The sequence below is a fragment of the Leptinotarsa decemlineata genome, unplaced genomic scaffold (genome assembly GCF_025532065.1).
Source record: "Leptinotarsa decemlineata unplaced genomic scaffold, Ldec_3_MD MMD2_tig00000882_RagTag_RagTag, whole genome shotgun sequence".
NCBI lineage: Eukaryota > Metazoa > Arthropoda > Insecta > Coleoptera > Chrysomelidae > Leptinotarsa > Leptinotarsa decemlineata.
The window spans coordinates 5,119,361-5,147,356 of NW_027412556.1; the positions used below are offsets into that span (position 1 = coordinate 5,119,361).

The following is a 27,996-nucleotide window of genomic DNA, read 5'->3' on the forward strand; positions in this document are numbered from 1 at the left end:
AAGGAAATAGTGGGATTAAAAGAAATAAGGGAGCTGGAGGATCATTCTATTAGACAGACAAGTTGTTATAGTGGAGTCTCAGAAAGTGTATTTGATGAACTCATGAATAAAGTCTCCATTGAGATTTTCTGGCCACAAATTAATTTCAGTACTGAGTGAAATACCGATACATGTTGGGAAACAATCTAAGTCGCGCAAAGTTTGGTATTATAGATCTGAGTGGGAACTCCCACTCAGCAGCCCTGACTAAATGTTTGTTTCAGCTATGATGATCCATCAAATTGTGCTTTTGAAATCGCGGAAGTTATCTTCCATCTTCCATGGATGTATATATTTCTTTTTCAATGAAAGAACGTCTAACGGCAAATCTTGATTCAACAAAGATTGCGAGCAAGTAAAACTCGCCTATCGGTAGTAGCGCAAAAATCTCAGTACCGAACACTGAACTAGATTTATTATTTCTCGCAACAGCTGCTAACTCAGAATAAATGAAAGCAAAGAAGCTATAGCAAATATCTTGCGCTCATTGTTTCTGCTTTATTGCTGAGCTGCTGACTGTGAAAACTAAGAACTGAAAAACACAATATCGATCGACAACTGTTGTTGTATCTCTTGTATCTCAGCTATAGAATTGAGTTTTATGGAATAAAAAATCAGGAGATTTGAATATATTTTTAATTCCACAGCCTATCAGGTTAAATGTTTCTTATTGAAATCTTGTCATTTATTTAGTAATCTTTGCAAATATTTGGTGTTTGAATTCCTACCTATCACATTAAAATAACTTTTGTTAATATTTCTCCAGTTTCCTACTGAATTTCCATTCATTGGGTTTGTTTCTGAAACAATCCATAACATGGATCTTTCTATTTTGTATTCAGCTCCGAAAAAAGTGATGTGATCACGTTTCGAAATAGTAACAAGAAAATACCGATGAAATATAAAATAACATAAAATTTGAAACATTCAAAATATTACTAACTATACAAAATTGACTCATAACTCCCATCACGATGAAAATTATTATTATTACTTTCGATGCTTGAAATACTGAAATTGACTGCCGGAAAGGAAAATTTCAACAGTTACTCCCAAGTTCATGAATTAATATTTCATATTTGTTAACATATCCACCATCTCCAGTCTGTTTCGTGTAATATAAGTAGTAGTCAGTATGAATGCTTCCCACGTATGTCAATCCGTTAGTAGTGAATCTTCCCACATATACAGTTTTATTACTGTTTGTAATTCCTCCTAGTACCGGTTGGACGAAACGTTCCAGTTTGGGAGTGACAGTTGTATTGCTTGGAAACCACATCAAAGTGTCTGGTGATGCACAGAAGATCTGAAAAATGATAGTGGAAATTATAATACTAGCTGATCATGAGAGCTGAATGTCTCTGTTTGTCGTTTTTGCCACATCTTCAGTTTTCAACTGAACTGAATGTATTAGTTCCACCAAATTCATCATAAATCAATTAGATTCTTTCTCATTATTTTTTATTCTGTTTACATTTATGTCTGAGATACAGGGTAAGACTAGGGTTAGGTCCAAAGTGAGTTGGATCTATTTAACCTTCCTGGGCGATTCTCGAAGGTTTATTGTAACACACAACTACCCAAACTACTCTATCAAATTTTGAAAGACTGAGTCGCTCTATCGTTTCATCATTTCCCAAAATAATAATTGTCACTCACTTTTCTCAAACAATTCAAGTTTCTATAAAAAATTACTCAAAACGACAGTGATGAACAAACAAACATGTCAAATAATCTTGGATATCCCTGCTTGTAATCTAACAATTGTTTGATAACATACTTCGAAGAAAGGATGAATGCCTTACAATTGAAAAGGCAAGGTTGCAGGATTGAAATGAATTGTTTCTGCCCTGAATTATAAGGCCTGAAACACATAAACAAGATAACCCTTTGAAACCGGTAGTTTCTTCTATGAACAGTCTGACAAGAGTACCAGGAATACAGCTCAACAGCTTGTCCAAAAATATAACCAGTATAACCAGAAACAGTTATGTAAAGGTAATTTTCATATTTAAATGCGCCCCTTTCATTCCCAGGGAGGCGTTCCAGTTGGAATATTTGAAAATTCTCTCTTGTTGCACATCTACAACATAAAACAAACCTACATACAAAATGTCAGCCTCCGAAAATGGCTCGGTAAGGAGAAACAGTTATGAAAAGGTAATTTTCATATGTAAACGCTCCCTTTTATCCACAGTTGGGGCGCCCCAGTTGGAATATTAGGAAGTATTCTCTTATTGCACATCTACAACATAAAAAGAACCCAAATACAAAATTTCAGCTTTCGAAAATGCAGTGATACGGAGAAACAGTGATGAAAAGGTAATTTTTATATGTAAACGCGCCCCTTTCTTCCCAGGGAAATCCCAAGTTGGAATATTTGGAGACTATTTTTTGTTGCACATCTATAACATAAAATGAACCTAGATACAAAATTTCAGCCTGCGAAAATGTAGCGATACAGAGAAACAGTGATGAAAAGGTAATTTTCACTTGTAAACGCGCCCCTTTCATCCCAGGGAAATCCCAAGTTGGAATATTCGAAAATTATTTCTTGTTGCACATCTACAACATAAAACGAACCTACATACAAAATTTCAGCCTGCGAAAATGTAGCGATACAGAGAAACAGTGATGAAAAGGTAATTTTCACATGTAAACGCGCCCCTTTCATCCCAGGGAAATCCCAAGTTGGAATATTCGAAAATTATTTCTTGTTGCACATCTACAACATAAAGCGAACCTACATACAAAATTTCAGCCTGCGAAAATGTAGCGATACAGAGAAACAGTGATGAAAAGGTAATTTTCACATGTAAACGCGCCCCTTTCATCCCAGGGAAATCCCAAGTTGGAATATTCGAAAATTATTTCTTGTTGCACATCTACAACATAAAACGAACCTACATACAAAATTTCAGCCTGCGAAAATGTAGCGATACAGAGAAACAGTGATGAAAAGGTAATTTTCACATGTAAACGCGCCCCTTTCATCCCAGGGAAATCCCAAGTTGGAATATTCGAAAATTATTTCTTGTTGCACATCTACAACATAAAACGAACCTACATACAAAATTTCAGCCTGCGAAAATGTAGCGATACAGAGAAACAGTGATGAAAAGGTAATTTTCACATGTAAACGCGCCCCTTTCATCCCAGGGAAATCCCAAGTTGGAATATTCGAAAATTATTTCTTGTTGCACATCTACAACATAAAGCGAACCTACATACAAAATTTCAGCCTGCGAAAATGTAGCGATACAGAGAAACAGTGATGAAAAGGTAATTTTCACATGTAAACGCGCCCCTTTCATCCCAGGGAAATCCCAAGTTGGAATATTCGAAAATTATTTCTTGTTGCACATCTACAACATAAAACGAACCTACATACAAAATTTCAGCCTGCGAAAATGTAGCGATACAGAGAAACAGTGATGAAAAGGTAATTTTCACATGTAAACGCTCTCCTTTCATCCCCAGGGGAAAGCTACTGTTGGAATATTCAAAAGTGCTTCCTCATGGGATATCTACAACATAAAATGAACCTAGATAAAAAATTTCAGCCTCTGAAAATATAGCGTTACGGATGACAGTGATGAAAAGGTAATTTTCATATGTAAACGCTTCTTTTTCATCCCCAGTTGGGACGCTCCAATTAGAATATTTGGAAATCTACACTTATTGCACATCTACAACAAAAAATAAACCTAGATACAAAATTTCAGCCTCCAAAAATATGGCGGTACGGAGAATCAGTGATGAAAAGGTAATTTTCATATGTAAACATGCCCCTATCATCCTCAGGGGGCGCTCCAGTTGAAATATTCAAAAATCCTTCCTTATTGCACATCTTTAATATAAAACGAACCTACATACAAAATTTCAGCCTCCGAAAATATATTGTTACGGAGAACAGTGATGAAAAGGTAATTTTCATATATAATCGTGCCCCTTTATCCCCCACGGTGGCGCCCCAGTTGGAATATTTGAAAATCTCTTCTTAGTGTGTATCTAAGACCTAAAAAGCACCTATATTACAAATTTCAGCGTCTTAGGCTTACAATAGCAAAGGCAAGGCTGCAGGACTAAAATGAACTTCTCCTGCCCTAAACTATATGGCTTAATGAAAACAAATAAACAATATAACCTCTTGATACCGGTAGTTTCGTATATAAATAAACCGGTAAGAGAACTAGAAATACGGGGCTCAACAAGTTGTTCAAAAAAATAACCTATTTCGCCTCACGTCACTCCATTGAAAATTCACTCACTCCAGTGGAAAAAATAAATAACCAAACTACGCCACATAATTCAATTTTAGTTTAATTCGATGTAAGGAGTACGTTCTACAACATAGGTACCGTAATCTAGAAAGGTTAATGCAGTCAAGCTGCTGGACAATAATTCCGGGAAAAGCAAAAAATAAATAGATAAGTACTTTTTGATCTTTCCATATTGATTTCAATTTAAAAGCCACCGGTAGACAGCTGTTTTAGCCTATTAGGCATCGTCAGTACCGGGCAGGCGGTCCTTGATTGAAGACAAAATGAGACGCCGAAATCCATCTTGATTTTCTTCAGGTTGAAGCCTGGCTCCCCTCCCCTTTTAACTGATGTTTGCCAGAAAGACAAACGGGTCATAACTGAATGGGTGTTAAATGGTATGGCGGCATGAATGTCCTCAGACATCAGTACCGCCCTTCACGATGTACCCCTGCCTGGATGGGGTGAATTGGATGAAAACGTTGTTCATCTTTCATCGGAGGATATAGGGGCCTCATACGACAGAGTGTCGGGGCCTTCTATATCGGGAGGGGTCGTCTATAGCATAATCCATAGCTTTCCTGACTAATAGGTTTTCATGAGTTTCTGTATCATCAAAAACTCTTTGATTTCTCGACTGGATGGACTGCCGAATGGAAGGCAGCTGCAAATCTCTGCGGATGGCTTCATTCCGCACGAACCAAGGAGCATTCACAATCATCCTTTCCAGAATGGAAATGTTGGACGGAGCAGCTTGTCCCCAGACGCCTGAAGCATACATGACGACAGACTTGAACATCGTATTGTAGATGGTAATTTTGTTTTTTAGACTCATTTTTGATTTTCTATTTATCAGAGGGTACAGACTTGCTATCTATTTATCAGAGGGTACAGACTTGCTATCCGACCCTCGATCTTAGATTTGACGGACATTATGTGCGGGTTCCAAGTGAGCCTACGGTCTATTAGAAGGCCGAGGTACTTTACCCCCGCTTGCCAGTTAATCTCCCTTTCAGAGATTCTCACTTTCCTGGCCGGAGAAGATTTCAATCTTCCCATGGTTATTGCCTGAGTCTTATCCGGGTTCACTCGGATCTCCCAATCAAGGTACCAGCGCTCGAGGTCGTTCAATGCATGGAAGATGAGAGGAGAGCCGTGTCATCGGCGTAAAGAGATATCTTCAGACGCTCAGGCCTCGGAAGGTCACTGGTGTAAAGTGAGTACAACGTCGGAGAGAGCACGGCCCCCTGTGGCACTCCAGCAAGGATCTCTCTGTTATCAGACAGAGATCCCTCTACTCTAACCTGAAATGTCCTGTCTTTCAGGAAGGACCCGATCCACCGGACAAGGCCCCGAGGTAGGTCGAACGCGTTTAGCTTGTGCAGAAGACCTTCGTGCCAAACTCGGTCGAAGGCCTTCGAGATATCTAATAAGACGATATGCACTTTTTTATTAGTGTTCAACTCGCTGATTGTATTTTCGACCAGCCTTAGAGCCTGTAACTCAGTGGAGTGGTCTCTCCTGAAGCCGAATTGTTCATCAGACAAAATGAGAAAAAACCAAGAAAGTACTTGATAAAAATAGCTGCGTAAACGCAAGCGAAACATAAGTGGAACCACCTATTGGTGTGACACCCAAGTCAACTTGTTAGCTTCCCAAATTTCTGCTACCGCAGTTGTCGGTTGATTGGTCAAACCACCAACACTGACATAAAAACTTGGTAAGTTAACTTGGGGGTCACACCAATAGGTGGTTCCACTTCGCTTGCGTTTACGCAGCTATTTTTATCAAGTACTTTCTTGGTTTTTTCTCATTTTGTCTTCAATCGAGGATCGCCTGCCCGTTACTGATGATGCCCAATAGGCTGAAACAGCTGTCTACTGGTGGCTCTTAAATTGAAATCAATATGGGAATTATCAAAAAGTACTTATCTATTTATATATATATATATATATATATATATATATATATATATATATATATATATATATATATATATATATATATATATATATTTATATTTCAATATTAAATTCTACAAAAAGGATTTGAAGCATTATATCTTCTATTAATTATCTGCGAGCGCTTTCGACAGTTGGTAGTACTGTCATCTTCTAGACACTCCTCAAACTGAACTGGTCATCCTGTTGTCTGCCTCTTTATACGGTCAGAGCTTCTTAACTCAGGTATTTCAGGTACTTCAGGTGAATTTGCCTGTATTTGTTCTGCATCAGGTACTCTTCTTAGTGTTAGATCTACTCTAGGAAAGTGTATGGTTTTGTTTAATATATTGAATGTGAGGTCTTGTTGTGTACTTGTTCCTCGATACGTGATTTATGACTGTTAAATTTACGGATATTCAAGTTTTTGGGAAAGTACACATCAAAACACAACAAGACCTAACATTCAATATATTAAACAAAACCATACACATTCCTAGAGAAGATCTAACACAAAGAAGAGTACCTGATGCAGAACAAATGGAGCCAAATTCACCTAAAGTACTTGAAATACCTGAGTTAAGACGCTCTGACCGTATAAAGAGGCAGACAACAGAATGACCAGTTCAGTTTGATGAGTACCTAGAAGATGACAGTACTACCAACTGTTGAAAGCGCTCGCAGATAATTAATATATATATATATATATATATATATATATATATATATATATATATATATATATATATATCAAATCAAGCCAAAGTAAACCATGTCTCAGCTTTCGATTAATCTGAATTACTTACAGTTCAATAACGGATTTTATAAACAGATTCAGGTTCACCATCACATATAATCAAGATAAATCTGAGTTCAATGTTCAATGTAGTCAGAAAACCGAGCTATACGTCTATACGATACACTGATGATCTTCAAACATGACCAAACTCTTACGAAACTTCGAAATAGATGAACACCTCAATCTAGCAGACCACTATTGTAATCTTTATGCAGTCATTATTTACTGTGGTTATAGCGTTGAATCTGGTCATTATTTAGCCTTGGTCAAAGACCAAGACCAAGACTGGTGTAAGTTTGACGATAGTCGTGTCACTAAGTGTTCTGGCGATGTATTGAATTTATTGGAGCTTCTGCAGGTACCCTACATTTGTTTTATGAAAGATAGTACATTGGCAGATAATTATCTTTAGATGATGTGGTGCTGTGGGTTTTCCTGCAGCTGAAAAAGCAAATGCACCACTGGAACCCGGAGCGCCAATTAATTTTTGTTGTTTCATAATTTCATGATTTTTATTACTTTCTTCTTCAATGAATATTCCAACCTGACATGTGGTTCACGTGATATATCTTCTGTACGAGACCCCTGTGCATGAACCCGAATTCGAATAATCTTGTATATGTTGAATTTTCATCTTTTTATACATGCCCAGTTAATTCTTCAATTTTCATTTTCTTTCATATTAGATCGCCTCGCGTACTTACAATTGAATGAAGTTTCATTAGTTTTTGAAAAAAAATCTCAACATTGAACTAATCAATACACAATTGCAAAAAGATTACAAATTGCCACAATAGAGATCTTTTTCCTATGATTTTCCCACATATTTACGAAGAATAAAATAAAATAAATATACTCGTATAAGTGAATGGTAGACACACACTGTATGTGTTTGCCTACTATTTATTTACAGATAGGCATATCAACTGATATAACAGGATGCCTTCACTTCGACCTTGTTGCTATCGGAATTTATATATTAAAAAATGAAATTTTTATTCTGTCTGCTTCATTCAGATAGTACAGAATTGATTCAGAAATAAAACTCGTACTAGAGAGCAGACCCGTCTGTATAACTACATTTTCTCTGTCATAACACCACATCGACATGTGCTTCTTTAAAGCTCATTACCATATAATGTTGTTGAGTGACGTTCGATCATTTTTCACTACAAATTCAAACTCAACCAAAGCGCTGGTGAAACAGACAGAGAAATTAACCAGGCACTTGACAATTATAGTGTCAAATTATCTAAAAGAACAGTTCCTTCAGGCCAGTCTCAACTCCTTACACTGTAGGTTAATGAACTGATACCTAACAGAAAACAACTACTCCACTGGCTAATACCACGAAGGGCGTTGGATCATATCCGACAGATGTCAGTGCAGGATTCTTCACTGAAGTTATTCCTGCATATACTGTTGGCGATACAACTGCCGCAATAGATTTTCAATTATTGGAACACACTTGCAGACCGGTTTCAGGTTGTTTGGTCACTCGTCAGTGCACGGCACTGTCTATCATCAACATAAAGTCGATGATTTCCGATAATTGAAAATCGAATTCCTTCTGAGTATCATTCCTCGAACTAGGCTGAAGTGGACAACAAACAACAGGTTTGTCATCGCCCCATCTGCCTGTGAACGAGGTAACCAGCCGCATATCCGAAATTTGCCCAATATCCCGTCAATAAGATTGTATTTTCTTAGACAATAAAGTATAGTCTATTCTATTCTATTCTATTCTATTTACTCTTTTGGTATAGGATTGTTCTACTTTTGTAAATATGTTGTATTGTTGTGTTTGAAATATGTTTTTTTCGTTAACCAGCTGTCGCACTCCTACGAACGACAACCCTCAGAAGTCAAAACTTGTGCGACCTGGGGACTAAAGAGGGTCTTACCTATCAAGGTCTGATTCCTAACACGAGTTGAACGACAACAAGTGAAAATCGAGCGTTTAGCCTGTGGCTTTGAACCACCGACTCACACATCGGTCGATTGAGAGAGTGAACAAAGCACCCACGTCGAACCGCCCGGCTACCAACCGAAATCTTTTGGATATTTAAAAAAACACTCTTCAACATTTATTTCCTAATATGCTTCGTCAATAAGAACTCTGTTCTCTCTCTTTACCAAATTTAAGCTTCCTGGACTCACCAGTATGGAGGAACAGAGATGAATGTGTAACTTAAGTGAGTGACTTTGGCATTCATAAGTATAGATTGAATAGTAGGATTTGAATGAGAGATTAAGAAGAGAAACAATCTATTTCTTGTGCACTTGCCTTCAAGACGCTGCTATATTTCACTGGTCCATTGCCCGTCGTAGGGTTGAGTGGAATGGAAAATTGCTGCTTCTTGATATTTCCTACGAATAATCCTGTATTGTATAGATAAGCTTGGGCAAAATAAACTGGCCCTTTGCTATCATTTGCAACAACGTATGCGTCGGAGGGGATTGTGCCGTTCCAATCTCTCCAATAGTAACCTAGAATCAGTTGGGATGATCAACTCAAGAAACGTAAAAACTATTCACGATCAATGAATGCTGAGAGTTCGAAATAAATGACTCATATGGAAGTCAACAAGCAATAATAAAAAGAAAAGTTAGCTGCCCCTTATGTACCAACGACTGAGATACTCTGGAATACTGTGAATATTAGACGACGAACGTTATGGATTTCCATCATTATTCATTTTGAAAAACATTTCTGGACTATTTGATATTTCCATGGATGAAGGTCAGGGAATAACAGATGCCGTTTCGACCTTTTATTATGCCATCCTCATGAAAGAAATGTGTGTGACTCAAATAAAATTGATAATGAATGTGAAGAGAGGTGATATAATGAAAACAAATTGAGAAAGGAGCTCAAAGGATCCATTTTTTTTCTATTTGAAAATTATCGATACGCCAAGTATATGCTTTTCATCAAAACTTACCAGCAATTTCGTTTTTCTTCATGTGAAATAATACACTCCAAATGAAAATCACAATTTGTGGTAAGTTTTTGTTTGGAGCAATCACTTGATGTGTTCATGTTTTTCAATTATAAACACGTTTTATTATTCTACAACCTGACTTTATTGTGTGTTTTAATAGGATTATCATTTTTCCATGCACGCATTGTAATATTTCATTCAACTTTTCAATCACATAGGTTCAAAGTATCCTGATGGTGACCTGATTGAATATACAAAAACATGATTTCGATTTTTTTTTTCAATTTTCGTGAATGTACAGTAGATTTAGTTAAAACATCTTCATTTGCATCGATCCATAATAAAAATTTGTGAATTTCTGATTCAATCCAGAGAACAATTGCTAACATTCATGACTCAGAAAACATTTGATTACCTTTACAATATTATATCTCTCTGAATTCGAAATAGATAATCTCTTCTTTTCAATTAACTCACATTTATTATGCAATATATGCCAAAAGTTTCGGGATGCCCAATTCATTCATAATTACATAAAATTTTTTATACTTCCAGTTCAGTTATGAATGCCATCAATTTTTTTCTGGTAATGCGCCACCGTGTAGTTTTTTTACTCATGAGGATTGAGGATTACAACTTTCGATTCCTCAAATGATACGCAGTGGAAACCAACCGTCCCAGAGCTGGGACCGAATCCACGTTCACAATAGCGGTGGTCTGAGGTCTGGAAGATAGTATGGCCATCGTCTGACCATTGGGAAAGTACATGCAAAACTTTTGAAACGGGGTGGTTACATAAACGACTTTCATATTTTGAGAAATCAGAATAGAGAATCACTACGTATACATACATTTGAAAAGATGGACCATTCCGAAACTTTTGGCATAATGAAAATAATATACTTTGGAGGACGAAAACAAAAAATGTTATAATTTACCGCTTCCACATGTTACTGATGAGAAAAGAGCACAAAATACTACAAAGTTGACAGAGGTCTGCATAGTATGATAAGAGTGATAGCACTGATGAATTCTGTTTGATTTCCTTCGTTTATAAATATTGAGATAGACGGGAAATTCCGTTTCCGTTGAATTGTTAAAAATTTTTTTCCTGGATGAAAATAAAGGCTTTGATATAAAATATGGAAAAACCAATTTACAGATAACAGAATTGTATCAATGGTCTAGACTATTGAGACATTGAATCACAATTTATCAACACAAAACATTCTGAAATGGATTAAAAATTATCCAGCCGGCAGAGTACAATTTGTAAAATATGGTAACTCAGTATCTTCCTCAATCATCGGGCGTACCACAGGGTTCTCATTTAGAGCCATTGTTTTTAAACCTATTTGTAAATGACATGAAAGATGTTATTCTTCATAGTGAATTTCTTTTGTTTACTGATGACCTGAATATGTTTAAAGTTATTCATGACTCAACTGATACAGAATTATTACAGTAAGATTTATATAACTTTGTTCGCTGGTATGATATAAATTTACTGCAATCAAATATAGACTTTTTTCCGAAACAAAAATCCCATTAACCGGCCATACAAAATCAATCAATCAGAACAAACACAATCAGAGATTTAGGAATCACTCTCGACTCAAAAATGTCATTTGAAGCTCATATTGCAAATATTACTTCTAAAGCACTAAAAATGTTAGGTTTCATTCTTATATCTGCAAATGAATTATCTCTCACTTCAATAAAAATCATATATTGTTCAATTGTAAGGTCAATAATCGAATACAATTCCACAATTTGGTGCCCTTCATATCATGTGGATATTGATATGCTTGAACGTGTTCAAAATAAGTTTTTAAGGTACTCTGCATATAAACTGGGATATCATATTGGTGAATATGAATATGAATAAAATTATATTGGACATTCTTAACTTAAATACTCTGGCTCATAGAAGATTAGAATCAGATCTTACACTAATTCATAAAATAATCAATGGCAGCATCAATTCCCCGGAACTTGTCGAAGTTATAACTTTAAATGGGCATTGCCGTCAATAAATAAATAAATGAATAAAATATTCCACATCTTCCAGGCGTCCTTGTCACTTGTCCTTTATGCCTCTATGAAATACTTCAAAAGTGAAACTCAGCTAGTTTTTTGATTGTTTATTTATTGAAAATTGAAATAAATATCACATGGTTTCCGAGTTCAAGTTGGAATATGTTTATAATAATGTTTAACGATTGTGAATACAATGTTAAGAAATTTGTGATACAAGGATCAAAAAGTAAATTATTCACAAAATTGAGGATACTAATCAAACAGGCGGGACATCTTTTTCGTCGCAATTTGAGTTCATTTCAGATTCTTGAATCAATATTTCGTAATGGCTAACTAATCCGCCCTGTATACTAGATCTTGTGTAATACAAGAAATAGTCACTGTGTATGCTTCCTACGTACATACGGCCATTAAGTAAATATCTTCCTACATATACAGTTCCATTGTTATTTGTGATCCCGCCTAACACCGGTTGGACGAATTTAGTTAGTTTTGAAATGAGACCTGAATGACTTTGTATCCACATGAGTGAGTCTTCTGATGATGAACAGAAAATCTAAAATGAAAAAATACATTCAGTACAATATCAATGAGAGTGTGGTACAGTGATAAGGTTAAAAAAATCTTCGACCACCTCCATTCTTTCGAATATTTAACTGTTTGATGAATTTATTAGACAGGCATATTCCGGTTGTTACCTCCAGAATAACGAAACCCACGGATGAGAGAAACATAGCCTGCTCAAACTTATACATTTAATGTATAAAATGTGCTTAATGTACTTTAATGTGAAAATGTGCTTATGAAGCGTGTTTTTTATAGAGGTATAGAACTTTAAGTTGCAATAAAACAGCGATGGATAATTCGATTGACATGAATTTCATTTATACGAAAGATAATCTTGTGGCATTACATTTTAAATATGATTTCTGGCATATGACCGCCACGGCTGGCGATGATGTAGTCCAATCTGGACGTCCAATTTTCGATGACTTTTTCCAACATTTGTGGCCGTATATCGGCAATAACACGGCGAATGTTGTCTTCCAAATGGTCAAGCGTTTGTGGCTTATCCGCATAGACCAATGACTTTACATAGCCCCACAGAAAGTAGTCTAGCGGTGTTAAATCACAAGATCTTGGAGGCCAATTCACAGGTCCAAAACGTTAAATTAGGCGGTCACCAAACGTGTCTTTCAATAAATCTATTGTGGCACGAGCTGTGTGGCATGTTGCACCATCTTGTTGAAACCACATCTCCTGGACATCACGGTTATTCAATTCAGGAATGAAAAAGTTAGTAATCATGGCTCTATACCGATCACCATTGACTGTAAAGTTCTGGCCACCATCGTTTTTGAAAAAGTAAGGACCAATGATTCCACCAGCCCATAAAGCGCACCAAACAGTCAGTTTTTGTGGATGTAACGGTGTTTTGACATACACTTGAGGATTACCTTTACTCCAAATGCGACAGTTTTGTTTGTTGATGTAGCCATTCAACCAGAAGTGCGCTTCATCGCTAAACAAAATTTGCTTATGAAAATTGGGAACAATGGTAATCTCGTTTTGGGCCCATTCGACGAATCTACGCCTTACTTGATGATCGTTTGGCTTCAATTCTTGCACGAGTTGGATTTTGTAAGCACGCAAACCTAGATCCTTCCGCAAAATCTTCCATAAAGTGGATGGACACAGATCCAATTCATGTGCTCGATGGCGGATGGACTCCTCCGGGTCTTCCTCAATGCTACGCTGTACAGCAGCAAGAGCTTCTTCTGTACGCACCGTACGGCGTCTCTGGGGATGCGAGTTATCAATAAGAGTAAACGTGGTGCGAAAACGTTCCATGGTTAATCGAATTAACTGCTCTGATGGACGATTTTGTCGACGATAAAATGGACGTAGTGCGCGATACGTTTTACGCACAGAACCATTATTTTCGAAATAAAATTGCACTATTTGCAAGCGTTGTTCAGGCGTGAGTCTATTCATGATGAATTGCCAAACCAAACTAAGAATAAATCACTTGACAGCTGTTAAATCGGTCGCCATCTTGAAAAGTAATGCCAACTTAAAGTTCTATACCTCTATAAAAACACCCTAGGACGAAACTGCAGTAACGTTAGTTACAAATAAAAGTGGCAAAAACATAGAAAGTTTCGATTCTCTTTTCTTCATTGGTCATTTGATGCTTCGTGTCTACCTGAGTTTGTAACGAATTGTGTTACTTGAGTTTGTACATACTTTCAACACATTGCTGGATTTAACTGAACGTATGTCTGTCGAAGGATTCACTGTAATGGAGTGTTGGTTCTTTTCGATGTTCCCCACAAATAATCCTATGTTGTATACATAAGCTTGTGCAAAATATACAGGCCCTCTGCTATCATTTGCCACAATATACGCATCGGATGGGACTGTGCCATTCCAATCTCTCCAGTAATATCCTGAAATGAGACATGAGATCATTTCAGGAATGATGGAAAAAACTGACACAAACTCTTATGATTCATTGATTCATAAGAAAAAGATATTATTTCTCAGATATTGACATTATCAGGAATTCTGGTTCATTTAAATGATAAACAAAACAGAATTTTCAGGAAAGAAAGTTTTTGGCTTTCTACTACTCCATCTTGATACAAAAGAAAAGAAGGAAGTAACTCTATACATGGATGTGTAGATCATGCAAAGATCACGTGACGAAAAAAATAATACAGTATTGGTACTTCTTGATTTCAGTAGAGCGTTCGATACTATTAACTTCGATTTAATGTTATTAATTCTTGGCTATATAGGACTCTCTAAAAATGCTATATCACTAATCAGATCGTATCTCACCAACCGTCAACAAAAGGTTACCATAGAAGGAAACAGCTCACAATATTTGAAGTTGACATGTGGAGTGCCACAAGGCTCTATTTTGGGACCCCTTTTGTCTGCTATCTACACATCTCAACTTGCAAAATGTTTAAAATTTTGTAATATACATTTGTATGCAGACGATACCCAGTTGTATTATAGCTTCTCACCTGAAATGATAGATATTGCGTGTACTCAAATCAATAGTGACTTAAAATTATTTGTGAAAAATGCTTCTGATCACTGCTTAAATATAAATTGTAGTAAATCCAATGTTATTGTTTTCGGACCAAAAGGCCCTAGAAATGATATTTGCAAATCTGTGAAAGTAGTAGTAAATGATCATGTACTTGGGGTTGTCCCAGAAGCCAAAAGCCTGGGCATCATTTTAGATAAGGACTTGACATTCGAAAGCCAGGTTAATCAGTTTATTCGGCGTGCATATTATTCACTCAAAATCATATATGGACACCGAAATTTCCTACCCATGAAGGTGAAGGCGAATTTGTGCGAATCATCAGTTTTATCTATATTCAATTATGCTGATGTTTTGTATGGTCCATGTTTAACCAACCAATTCAAGAAAAAGATACAAAAAGTTCAGAATTCCTGCCTACGGTTGATTTTTGGTATAAGAAGAAGAGAGGGAATATCACATAAACTGAAGTATACCGGCTGGTTAAATATGAACGACAGGAGAGTGTTACATGCTGCAACTTTGTTTCACGAAATAATTAATAGTAAAATGCCGTCTTACTTACACCAGAAAATCACTTTTAGAACTGATGTGCATAATATTAATGTAAGGTATAAAGGCCGACTAACTCCGCCATCCTTTCGCACAGAGTTCTTTAGAAGGAGTTTCAGCTACCAGATCTGTGCAATTTATAATGACATTCCCGAGCCCATGAAACGAGATGACTTCAATCATTTTAATATCAATTTCAAACGATTCTTATTATCTTCAAACTATTAATGACCCCATAGCTACCTACCTATTACAAATCTATAAATAGTCATAATATTTTAAGATATTTAAAAATTCTTTTTGTTTATTCCTTTGCGTACTAGGCGACATTTTTGAGGTTAAGTGGAAGAGCAATTGAATGAAGACTTGTCATCATGTAAATTGAACTTCGCCTTTTGTCTTCTTATAATAAATGCACTGTACATGATTGATTTGATTTGAATGTATTAGAAGATAATAAAGACGGTATTATTAATATTATTATTATTAAGTAACTTTCAGACACGAACTGAAAGAAAGTCCTCCTGAAACAGCTACTTTCATATAAACATTGAATTATACGAAAGAAAAAAATCTTTCGAAACAAATACTTCTATATGAACACTGAATTATACAGAAGATACTTTTCTCTACTCAGTTTGTATTTCAAACATCCGTTGTGGAATAAAAATCAGATATCATTCACATAAGTTATACTTTAAATGAATGGTAACAAAGTGCACTTACATAGAACACTGCCATCCTCACTGGTATACACCGATGTTTCGCCTTAAGACACTTGCCCTAAGGCTCTTCAGTACCAAATTGGATAACATTATAGAAAATACACACTAAAAAATATAACCCCTTAAATTCAAAACAGGATTGTTTAGAAGAAGAACAAAGAAACTTTAAATGTTCTAGAGAACCCACAATTTATTCAAACTCACTCGCAAAAAATAGTACTGCTTCAGTTTCGGCTTTGATATGTGTGAATTCATTTTAATTGAATGTGTAGGGTGAAAATAGTACTTCACGATTTACACAATACTAACATTTCACGTATTGAGGACATTTAAGAAGACTCTAGAAAGGGAACTGTGGATAGAATCAAGCTAAAATAAATCGGTCCTACTGATTTCATCTCAAAAATAAACAATTTGTAATGTAGATTATGGAAACTGATTTTTTTCAAAAACAACGTTTTAACATTCAAATTCAGTTCTCATAAAATTTGTGGAAAACAATAATCGACTTTCTTTCAATAAACATATAATGTATATGCCTTACCATTTGCACAGAAAACCGATGAGAAAAAAAAACAGAGCACTATAAAGTTGATTGAGGTCTGCATTGTGAGATTACATTGATGACACTGATGAACTTTATGTATAAATATATATTTATACGAAAGTCCATGAAGTGGGTTTTCCAGGAAAATGGATTATTGCTGTTTCTTCGAATAGTTGCAAAATCTTTTAGAATAAAGGGTTTTGATAAGGGGATAGTTGCCACGATATAAGTGTCTCGTGTAATAACGAATAAATGTTAAGTAATTATTTTCCTAATAATGATTCAAATATTTTTCTTCAGTGTCTCAAACTAGTAGTTATGAATGTGAAAAGTGGAAACATATTCCGACAGACTGTCATCAATACATACATAACTCAGTATAGTGAGATATTTATGTTCTTTGAACTTTTTTGCTGTGTTATCATGAAGTTACCTAACCTAGAAAACAGCTGATTAATGGAAAAACAGATTTTAAACAGATTAAACAGTTACCTAACCTATATTTGTTAGTTATGTAACTTGATTTTCATTCGATTTAGAGATCATTCATTCATGACAGTTTTGTAGCTAGACAGGCACATTAACCCCATAATTAAAGATATGATTCGGATCGGGTCACATTTTGCAATTCAGTTTTCCTTTCAATTATGTATGCATAACGCAAATCCACTTATTCACATCACGGATCATATCTTTGCCATTAGGAATGGAAAATATGAGGGTGAGTTTTTTTTTTCATTTATTTCAACGAACAGAAAGAGACAATGAAGTTTACAATCGAGATTTAACAACACCCTTTCTCTGATGTATTGGTGGAAAGGCTATCAGATCAATTTGACACAAATGTTTATCGGAAAAAAACACATACTAATAGATATCTCCACTACACATCAAATCATCATGTGGGGGTAAAAAAGGTATAATAAATTGTTTTTAAAACAGAGCGAAAACTATATGCAGAAAATTTCAGTGAAGAAGTATCAATAATAACATCTGTTCTGAAAGAGAACGCGAAATATAACTTTCGGTTGTCAAAGTCCTTTTTTAAAAATAAATTTTATTAACAAAAATTGATGTTAACAGTATAAGAGCAAAATTATAACTGAATAACAAAAGTATTCTTCCCATGAAGATGAGAATGCTTGCACATCAGTTTCCCAGAATCGCGAGATTCTGCTTCAGCATGATCAGTGGTTCACATGGGAACGGGCGATATAATTCCTCCCCCCGAAGATTCAACGTAGGAGGGTCAGCAAGGAAGTGGAACCCTAGACATCTCGATACCTTGACTTGGTTCGGATGGTCCATTGGTTTTGCACCCTCTGAAACCAATCTTCTTGTGCACTAGGTACAAACAAATCGATACTAGGACCAAGTAGATAAACATCGCCCAAAAACTTGGGATATGTGCCACGTCTTTGAAGGATATAGTCGGTTCGTTTTCCATTATTGCTGTTTTTATTGAATGAAGTTCGTCCAGGTTCAGGTCATCAAGCTGGATCCCTATTGGTTTGGGTGGCTCTGGCTTCCCTTCGTTCAAGTCTGGTAAGATGATTGGTTCACTATTGGTAACTTGGTGATCGTTGGTTATGATTTGGTTGCCACAGGATAACTGGCATCCAATTAGAATGTCGAATAGATAACTTCCAGGCTCTCGATTTTTGATTTCCAGAAAGACTTCCTTGTGAGACTAGACGATTCTGTTCCACTTCCCGATGATCTGCCGGTTGAAGGTAGCTAAAGGTCCACGATGGATTGGGTTTTTTGAAGTTTGAAGAGCCACTCCTTCACAAACACCTCCACAAGACAAAACAACAAGTTCGATACCCGATAAATCGTTGAAACGAAAACTGCACGTTCGATACGTGCAATTTCGAGTATCCTACCGACTGCGCCAAGTATAACTTTCGGTTGTCAGAGTACTTTTTTAAAAATTAATTTTATTAACAAAAATTGATGTTAATAGTATTAGAGCAAAATTATAACTGAATTACAAAAGTATTCTTCCCATGAAGATAAGATTGCTTGCACATCAGTTTCCCAGAATCGCGAGATTCTGCTTCAGCATGGTCAGCGGTTCACATGGGAACGGGCGATATAATTCGCGTATCCAGATTCGTTCATGAATTCAACGATGAATGCAATAGAAAATAATATCAATTAAATTCCAAATGACCCTACAAACAGCATCACAAATTCAACAATCTCCAACTCAACAATTACCGTCTCGACATCCACCGACACCTTTCACAACTAACTATGGATTGTCGGATCATTTTTGTGTATGGCTCTTCAGCTTCCTGAAAGAACTTCCCTGCAAGTGGCCGTCGACGAATATCTCTCGAATACTTTTTCTATCAACGCTCAAATCCTCTTTCTATTGTATATTCTGTATATTGAAGACTTACGACAGCACACTTGTCTCTTCATTTCATTTGGATTTCAGAACATCGGCTGCGGATACACATCTTCACCGGCAGCAGGAGGTTGCATATATTATTGAGGATCTAGAAGTGATTTCGAATTGGGGTGAAACTAACCAGGTTCAATTCAATCTCACAAAAACCCAGTCATCTGTTTTCTCCAAAAAGATAGATGTCTCCGAACCAGATATAATTAAGTCAGGTCAGACAATTCCACTGTCTGCTTTGTTGTTGGGGGTGAAATGGACACCATATGTCTTAGCACAATCATGTCACTGGAGTCGCAAAGGCCGCTTCTCAAAAGCTTGGAACACTATTCCGAACCAGAAAACTGTAAACACGACTTTCGATACTTTATAAAGCTCAGATTAAACCTTCATGTATATAGTTCAACCCCTAAGCATATCCTGAAGCTGCTGGATTCCATTCAGAAAAGAGCCATCCGCCTGATTGGAGACGCGAACATTACTAGCAACCTTGTAAGTCTGGAACATCGAAGGAAGGTTGGAGATTTGTATCTCTTCTATAGATACTTTCACAGAAAGTGATCAAATGACTTGGCACATTTGATTCCACCAAGAGCGGTACAGAAATACACGACGGACTGTGACTGCTCATCGTTTTGATGTTCAACTCAGTTTATCTCGAACTTCACTGTTAAGAACTCTTTCATCAGGAAAACGGCTTTTATGTAGAACGTTTTTCCAAATGGATTCAACCAGCGATTCAAATCCAATCTGAATCACTACTTTTGCACAGGCACTGCTTTAAGAGGAATGCCTCAAGGATTTTCCTGTAGTGCTTGTGTTCTGTCTTTAAAAAAATGTCTTATTCTTCTTCTGTATCACTGTTGATTCCCGAAATTTCCATTAAGGTTCATCCATGTCTTACAACTTCCAAAGGCTTATAAACACAAGTTATTGTTAACAAAAAGAACTGATATTGACCTTGTGAGTTAGCATAAGGATTACTTGTAGCTGAATTATTGTTTTCTAATTCACAACTCATATGAAGTTTTTTGAAGAAGTTCCAAATTCCGAGAACCAATAATTGAATTCTTGACAAGTTCTCAGTTTCAAATCAAGAACTTTGTACAGCTCATTTTCCTTGAAAACTGAGCCAACACGATAGCCCTTGCTGAGACTTCTTGATACAACATTCATCACTGCAGTCAACGCAGTAGCATGCGTCCACGGATATTGTTCTCTTCAATAAGGAGAGTGTTAAAGTCAGGAAATACCATTTCCTGACTACCATCCTGGGTAGGGCTTTCAATGCTCGGTTTGGAATTTTGTTCCCGTCTGAAGCTTTCCGTGTGGCGAGACCCTTGATGATATCTCGGACTTCCTCCGAAAATGTAGGGTTCAGGGGTTGTTCTTTGGGTGTTGTCTCATTCCTCTTCGACATGATGCAAGATATTTTCTACCTCGTCAATAATAAGGACATCATTTTCTTCACATTGTCTTTCCAAAGGGTCAGCAAATGCTTCGACTTTCTCCTGATTAATGAAGATGACACCCCGTTCTTCGTGTAATGGAGATGGGTTTCGATATCCTTTCCACATCATTTTCTTTTTTTGTCATGCAGAATAATCTCCGGTGTACTTTCCGGAGTATGTCGTACTGTTATTGACTGTTTTTAGGTCCATGTAGTCAACAACATGTTGGGCCATTGTCTTCTGTTCGTCTTTAAATTATGCTAGGACTCCAGCTAGGACTCTCGAAACTTGGAGCTTGGATGCACTTTTCGGGGGCTGCGGTCCTTAGTTTGGGTCGCTGCTCTTCCTCTGGTCTTACTTTTGTATTCTTGACAGTGACTGGATTTGTGTGGACGATAACATCAGTCATTCACGGACTATTGAGTTATATAGCTGCAAGAGTTCTGGCTCATTTCTCATGTAAAACCTTGCAAATTTGAGCGGATCCCTTCTGAACCTTTTTGGACCTTAGGCCCAGTTCACACGGAAGGGACAAAGGTCCGCGCCTCGTCTCTGGCATACGTCCACTCTGTGTGAATTGGGCCTTAGACTTTCAGAGCCCACTTGTCCACTTTTGCCGTCATACAATCGACCAATCAGAAGATAAGCAAGCTTGCTCCTCTACTGGATTTGAATTTCCCGCTGTACGCGCGATAGCTTCAGACTGTATGACGGCAAAAGTGGAGGAGTGAGCTCTGAAAGTCTAAGGCCTAATTGACACAGAATGGACGTCTGGCAGAGAGGAGGCGCGGACCTTTGTGTCTTCCGTGTGAACTAGGCCTGGGGCCCAAAGAGGTTCAAAATGGACCTCCTTAAATTTGTACGTGTTTTTCCATAAGAAATGAGCCAGAACTCTTGTAGCTATATTACTCTATTGCACTTGTCTTGTGTGCATGTTGCAGCAGTCATACATGAGTAATACCTATTTGAGTAGTTCTAGCTGTACTTTGTTCTTATAAGTAGGAAACTTCCTTTTTAAATTAATTCGTTTGAAAAATCTTCAAAAATGAAAACCAGCCGATTTGTGACATCATTTATTGATTGACAATGAAATAAATATGTACATGATTCTGATATCAAAATTACAATATATGGAAATGTTTAAAACCTTATCGATTGTAGACATGAATGAAATTGAATGAACATTGATATAATCAATTATGTTGACCAATGAGTGAGGAATGTGTGATGTAACATTCATCAATTTGTGCACTAAACACATTTTTCTCGATGAGGTCATGGGATCCAAAACTGTCGGTTATCAGCAGCTTGAGCCGATTTCAAGTTGGTGAATCAATATTTCGTATTTGCTAATGTATGCTCCTTCTCCAGTAGGTTTTGTATAATATAAGTAATTATCACTATGTATACTTCCAACGTATGTGCGACCATCAGCGAAATATCTTCCTACATATACAGTTCCATTGTTATTTGTGATCCCGCCTAACACCGGTTGGACGAAATTGGTGAGTTTTGGAGTGAGAGTTGTGTTACTTTCTAGCCACATCAGGGACTCTTCCGATGATGAACAGAAAATCTTAAACAGAAATATTAGTTCATTATGCCAATGAGGAAATGAAAATTGAGTGTAGTTATAGTGAAGTTATACAGGGACTTCCGAACTTGACAATTGATAACAGCCATCTTGATGAAGCTACATCTGTCAAATTAAATGTCATTCATTCAGTCTGTTTTGCCAAGTCATCATGGATGGATATATCATTCAACAACAAGTGCAACGTACCGTGCGGGCAACGTACCGCGCGCTTCGCCCATTTTACGGTCGCCATACTGAGTCCTACTGAGAGGACCATTCGCAATGTGGTGGATGTATTTGGATCCCCTAATACAGTAAACGATCGACCAATACCCGTACGTCGATAAAACCCAAGATCTGATGAAAACATCGCCGGTCTATGTGAGAGTGTGCAGGAGAATATAAGGCGATCAAAACCGTGTCGCTCAAAAGAACTCGGCTTTTCGCAGACCACAATTTGGGTGAATTTCGCTTCATGACTGGATGAATGGGTACGTGAATAAACAAATTTATCGAATTTGCGACAATACTAACTCACATGGGATTCAGAAACGTCCAACGCATCACGAAAAAGTAACTGTTTGTGGTGGATTTTGTGCTGGCGGCGTCGTTGGTCTATATTTCTTTGAGAACGAAGTTGACAGGCCGTCACTGTCGACGGTGAACACTGAAGGTCGATGACTACCAACTTCCTCTGTCCTGAATTGGATGATCTGGACACCAACAACATTTCTGGTTTCAATAGGACGGCGCTACATGCCACAGAGCTCATGCCACATTGAATATTCTGCACGAGCGATTTGTGGCCATAGTCATCTCACGATAAGGTGATGTGAACTGGCCAGCGAGATCGCGCGATTTGACCCCGTTAGACTTTTTATAGTGGCGTTTTATTGAGTCGCAGGTGTATGCGAATAAGCCATAAATCACAGCGGTCCTCAAAGCCAATATAACCCACTAGTACAATAGTGACAGTTTTCCAAATAACGTCTTTCTTGAGAATTGCTTTATTATTCATATTTTAATCCGATTGTCAAGTTGACTAGTTTCTAATTTGAAAAAAAAATGGTGTGTCCAATATTTTCCTCCTTTCTCTGAAAATTATTTACTTTCTATTCACCAATGGCAAAATTTAATAGTGCCGGAACGCTTTTTCAGCGTTTCTTTCTTCAGTTCTGAAAATTTAGGTCCCCTCCTCCATCACGGTGTTGCATTGTTTATTCTTTCTGCTTAACTATTATATAATTCGCGTTCGTTTTATAACATTATCACATTTCAATGCCAAACAAGTGCAAAAAGATATACTGCTCATTAGCTTCATCCATATGTTTCCTGAGATAACACCTTTGTATTACTATTCAATAGAGTTACTATTATTATTTACATAAATGAGTGAGAACTTCATTATTACTCTGATTATTATTATTTTATATTCTATGCATTTATTTATTCATTTTTTCTATTGTTAAGTACTTGTATATGTATGTTATTGTTATCCGTATTTTTAGGTATTGTATGGCGAAACAAGTGCAATAGTACTTATCGGTCATCAGCTTTATTCACTTTATTTTATTGTGAGATACTTCTTTGTATTATGGAATATTGAATAAAGATTATTATAGTAAGTAAGTAAGTAAAGTACACCACTGATAGAGATTATTTGTTTCATGCAAGTCTTATTTTGATATTCTGATAAGGCATGGGATCACTTGAGACGAAGATGATTTTTCATATACTCTGAATAATAAAAAGATTGATGATAAATATATCGATTTGGAAACTTTAGTCAATGATATATGATGGATCGGCCGACGCATTAGTCAATGAAATTCTTAACCTGAATGGCACTCAAAACATACTGACTTCCACTAATAGAAGATATTCAAGAGATCGATTTTCAAACAAAAGCTCAAATGTTAGATACAAATAAACTTCAATCCGCCACATTCGTGTGGAATTTCGAATAATCTCAAAATTTAAATTACCGAAAATATTAACTACTTTATTCCACACATACCTTCAACACATTGCTGTATTTAACTGGACCATTGCCTGTCGTAGGGTTTAATGCAATAGAATGCTGATGTTTTTCGATATTTCCCACGAATAATCCTGTGTTGTATACATACGCTTGGGCAAAATATACAGGGCCTTTGCTATCATTTGCCACAATATACGCATCCGAAGGGACTGTGCCATTCCAATCTCTCCAGTAATACCCTAAAATGAGTCATGTGATATCATTGTGGAGATGATGAAACGGTGATTAGTTGGAAAATTTAGTTTTCTTCTAGTGAAACAAAAACGAAATTCAATGAACTCATGTTATTTTATGAATATGCTTGTTAATGGGTATTTCTAAAGTTTTATCCGTCTTCATGGGACTACTTTGAACTGAAATATCTCAAAATTCTCTATCGATCCGTATACAGGGTATAACTGAATAAGTGTAAAACATTCAAGGAAGTGATTCCTCATCGAAAAAAAGATAGGATCTTTCATATAAAGAAACTTCATTGGAGCATCCCTTGTTAAGATACAGCCCCTTGAAGGAGGTACATAAAATTTGTATAATAATTTTTTTCACAAGCACTAAAAAAGTTGACATTGACCTGTCGTTTTGTACTACTAAAAAGACACTTAGCCAGTAATTTATTTGGTTTACCCCATGGTTGTAAGGGGTGGAAAAAGCAACCCCTAAAATTTATTTCCAATGTAACTTTTTGTCTTATTATTTGTTTACCATTTGAAAATGTATTTCTGATAGCCTGTTTCATTCTAAACAAAAAATGTCTCTTGAGTTTTTTTCCCAAAATAAACCAGTACGCAGCAAAAAATTATTTTAGGAACAACTATAGAGATACATCGTCATAAATGCAAAAATACGAAACTAATCTATCTAGTAGGTTGCTATTAACGATAGTGACAATTAAATTGGTATGACGCTGTCAGTTTGTGAATTTTCGAAATTGAATTAATACTAATTGTGTGTTGTTGTTCTGTTCTTAATTTGTTACTTCAATAATTCACTTGTTATTAAAATGGCATATACAAATGAGGAAATGGCTGATATGCATTACGTTTACGGTCTGTCGCAGGGGAATGGGTTAGAAGCTTCTAGAAGATATATGCTGAAATGTATCCTCAACGGCAGCATCCTTCACATAGAATATTTGCTCGACTTCATCAACGATTACGACAAAAAGAACGCAGGATTGTGGTCGCCATCGAGAAGCACGAACACCACAGCTTGAGGAAGCAGTACTTAATTTGATTGAAGAACAACCTACTACCAGTACTAGAAAGATTACTTTCCAGCTAAATGTTGATCATAGGACGATATTTCGAATTTTAAAGGAACAACTCTTATACCCTTACCATCTGCAACAAGTACAGATACTTTTACCGCGAGACTTTCCGAACCGTTTTGAAATTTGCAATTGGATGGTGGAAATGATTAGAAGAAATTGTGACTTTCTGAAGACGATAGAATTCACAGACGAATGTAGTTTTTCTCGGGACAAGATTATTAATTTTCATAATTACCACATATGGGCTGATGAAAACCCTCACGCTATTGTCGAAACTAACAATCAAGAACAGTTTTCGCTCAACGTGTGGCTCGGAATTATTGGGGATGATTTAATTGGGCCTCATTTTCTACCTCCTCGATCAAATGGTGAGGCATACGTTCAATTTTTAAGAGAAGTGCATCCAGTACTGCGGGAGGAAGTTCCTTTGGGCGTCAAAAGGGACATGTTTTTTATGCATGATGGGGCTCTCGCCCATTTGTCAAGTAGCACGTCAGCATTTAACTGAAACATATGCAAATCAGTGGATAGGTCGAGGAGGACCACATAACTGTCCCACTCGATCCCCGGATCTCAATCCTCTCGATTTCTCTATTTGGGGCCATTTACAGCATTTGGTTTATCGTACTCCTGTTCGCGATGTAGAGGACTTAAGAAACCGCAACATCGATGTGTGCAGGGTAACCAGAGAGACTCCAGGAATATTTGAGCAAATACGTGGCTTAATACGCCGACGTCTAGACGCATGCGTAATGTGTGAACATTTACTATGATGTAATGTGTTGAACATTTACTATGATTTCTACGTGTTGTGTGTTTTGTTATTAATAAATTTGTTTTGTTCATTACCCTTTATCGTTTAATGCAGGTACTAACTACAAAATAACAATAAATCCAGTTCGCATTCATGACGATGTATCTCTGTAGTTCGTAAAATAATTTTTTGCTGCGAACTGGTTTATTTTGTTCAAAAAACCCAAGCTATCGGAAATAAATTTTTAAATGGTAAACAAATAATAAAACAAAAAGTTACATTGGAAATAAATTTTAGGGGTTGCGTTTTCCACCCCTTACAACCATGAGGTAAACCAAATAAATTACTGGTTAAGTGTCTTTTTGGTAGTACAAAACGACAGGTTAATTTCAATATTGTAACTTTTTCAGTGCTCGTGAAAAAAATTGTTTTACAAATTTCATGTACGCCCTTTAAGGGGCTGTATCTTAACATGGGATGCTCCAATGAAGTTTCTTTATATGAAAGATCCTATCTTTCATATAAAGGAATCACCTCCTTGAATGTTTCACACTTATTCAGTTACACCTTGTTTACCACGATATAGCAGAATAAATATTTATTGAGATATGGAGCCACAAAAAACGTACAATCAAAGTTGGTACTAATTTCATTATTTCAATTTTGTTCAAAACCGAATCAGGAATTGAATTTTGGATATTCGAACAAAACCATTTCTGTTTTATTTTCAGTATGAAAGTAATGGTGAATCATGAATACAACAAAAATGAGAAATTGTTAAAAAAATGAATTGGATCACACATTGAGCAAAATAATATATTTTCTCAGATATAGAAAGAAATAAAAAAATGTTAGACATAAAAACAGAAATTCCATTACTATCTGTTTCAGATCTTTCAGGCTGCAAAGGGGGCAAACCATTGCTACAGAAATAACTAATAATAATCATGATGATTGTTGAGAACTGTAACAGGAATCTCTTTCAAATGATGAGTTCCTTTCATATCAACTTAGTGTTTTTTGAGTGTATGGCATGTATACTCTACTCCTACACATTTCAATAGATTCGTAGTTGTTGTTCGTCCGTCTTCAGACGGATTTCGAAGAAAGGTTTTCCACAAAATTAAAATAATATTCATACATATCAAATGAGGGAAACTAGTGGAAAAACTCCTTTGCATAATAATATAAGATAATAAAATGAAAAAATTTCGATAGAAAGAGAGTAATGCACGAATAATGGTACCACTGAATTAATCTTATCAGAGAAAAACATTAATTGGTGTCGTTGTTAATGATTATGATTTTGTTGTGCTTCTGCAATAATGTTTTTTCGGTACTATCTCTTCCCAAATTCGGGAGCAACAACGAAAAATGTGAAATTAGTTACTTTACATGAAAGCATAAAGAATGTGTCTTACCATTTCCGCAGAATACTGATGAGAAAAGAGCACAGATAACTACGAAGTTGATGGAGGTCTGCATTGTGAGATTACACTGATGAATTTCTTGTTTGATTATTCATTTATAAGAAGTTTGATACACTCAGAGGCTTACTTACGAAGACGGGTGATTCCCTTTTCC

General features: G+C 36.4%; 1 protein-coding gene across 4 annotated transcripts; it reads right to left on the reverse strand.

The window, feature by feature from the left end:
* Nucleotides 1-659: 659 nt before the first annotated feature.
* LOC111508817 (uncharacterized) lies at nucleotides 660-27,993 on the reverse strand. 4 transcript variants are annotated; one of them, XR_012465366.1, is made up of 7 exons: nucleotides 27,834-27,993; nucleotides 24,365-24,567; nucleotides 16,908-22,347; nucleotides 14,273-14,475; nucleotides 10,924-12,581; nucleotides 9,328-9,530; nucleotides 660-1,345 (listed from the first exon to the last, which is right to left on the reverse strand). XR_012465366.1 is itself a non-coding variant. In XM_023164434.2 (3 exons), exons 1-3 carry the CDS (start codon nucleotides 10,985-10,987, stop codon nucleotides 1,079-1,081), a joined length of 534 nt encoding a protein of 177 aa, XP_023020202.2. In that variant the 5' UTR covers nucleotides 10,988-11,047; the 3' UTR covers nucleotides 660-1,078. The 4 variants fall into 4 exon arrangements, 1 of the variants encoding a protein (XP_023020202.2); XR_012465367.1 differs by lacking the exon at nucleotides 14,273-14,475; XR_012465365.1 differs by lacking the exons at nucleotides 24,365-24,567; nucleotides 27,834-27,993 and having other exon boundaries at nucleotides 16,908-17,769.
* Nucleotides 27,994-27,996: the final 3 nt, after the last annotated feature.

Excerpts from the sequence above, each read along its gene's own strand:
- LOC111508817 (XM_023164434.2), bottom strand. The coding sequence starts at position 10,987 with ATGCAGACCTCTGTCAACTTTGTAGTATTTTGTGCTCTTTTCTCATCA. Across the intron at positions 9,531-10,923 it reads ATCAGTAACATGTGGAAGCG|GTTACTATTGGAGAGATTGG; the intron begins GTAAATTATAAC and ends AACTGATTCTAG. Across the intron at positions 1,346-9,327 it reads AATATAGCAGCGTCTTGAAG|ATCTTCTGTGCATCACCAGA; the intron begins GCAAGTGCACAA and ends ATCATTTTTCAG.